This window comes from Penaeus monodon, chromosome 29 (assembly GCF_015228065.2).
Source record: "Penaeus monodon isolate SGIC_2016 chromosome 29, NSTDA_Pmon_1, whole genome shotgun sequence".
NCBI lineage: Eukaryota > Metazoa > Arthropoda > Malacostraca > Decapoda > Penaeidae > Penaeus > Penaeus monodon.
Window position 1 is genome coordinate 6,722,498 of NC_051414.1, and position 1,043 is coordinate 6,723,540.

At 35.8% G+C, this 1,043-nt stretch overlaps 1 protein-coding gene across 1 annotated transcript in view; it reads right to left on the reverse strand.

The window, feature by feature from the left end:
- The window catches only part of LOC119591919 (PDZ and LIM domain protein Zasp-like), a gene marked incomplete in the record, with an annotated part of 137,443 nt that overhangs the window by 4,222 nt on the left and 132,178 nt on the right, over positions 1 to 1,043 (reverse strand). Inside the window, 1 exon segment of the mRNA XM_037940673.1 lies at positions 267 to 453. Within this exon segment, the coding sequence (XP_037796601.1) occupies positions 267 to 453 (187 nt within the window).

Sequence of the window (1,043 nt, forward strand, 5' to 3'; positions counted from 1 at the left end):
ATAATATTGGAAATAAATATTGTATATTTTTGAGCAGCTATTGGGGAGGTATATTGGAAATAAAATATTTATTGAACCAAACGCCAACAAATGCCTCTCTATTTCCCAGGTCAACTGCGAATGAACCTTAATAAATACTTCAATAAATAAAAGAACCCTTAAATAAACACTAACAGAACCCTTAAGCAAACACTAAACCAACCCTCAAACAACCACTAAACCAACCCTTAGACAAACAACTGAACGAAACCTCAAGGCACACTTACACCCTTCACCCTCTTGTCGCACTTGCCGCAGATCGGGGCGAAGTATTGCTCGTAGCAGTTTTCGCAGTAGAGTGATCCTTGTTCCTCGACGAAGCCCATGTCGATGAGGGGCTTACGGCAGGTGTCGGTGGAGCAGACGAAGTGGTCGGGGCACCAGGTCTTACCAAGGGCGGAGACGAAGGGACCCCTGGCGACGCGAAAGGGGTCTTAGGGCACGGGGGGATTTCTCTTTCCTCTTTTCATTCATTTGTTTGTTTATTTCAGAGATCTTTTGTTCGGAGTGTTTTTTCATGAGGATTTTTTTTTTCTTTTTTGTCAAATCAACTGTTTCTTTTTTTAGGAAATTATATAGTGACAAGATTTTTTTTTTTTTTTACTTAGATCTAACGACGAACACACAGACGTACACGTACATATATATTTACAAATCATATACAAGGTAAATTTCATGCCAAAACTGTTAACAATTTACAGAACATTCCAACGAAAAATCACTCACATAAAAGAAACAAATAATACATAGAGGGAACTAAATCTTGATCAAGACGAAATAACTATTGGGAAAAAAATATTTTTTCTCTTTTTTCACTTCAATTTCGAAAAAAAACATACATTTAATATAAACATTGTGAATGTATTAAGCCTTAAAATCAAGATATCGTTCCTTTCAATATATACACAAAACAATTAAAACTTCTTTAGTGTTTTCTTAAGTATTTTGTTTTAGTGAATGTACGTGTTTGTGCGTCCAGTGATCTGGACGTTTTTTATTGTATT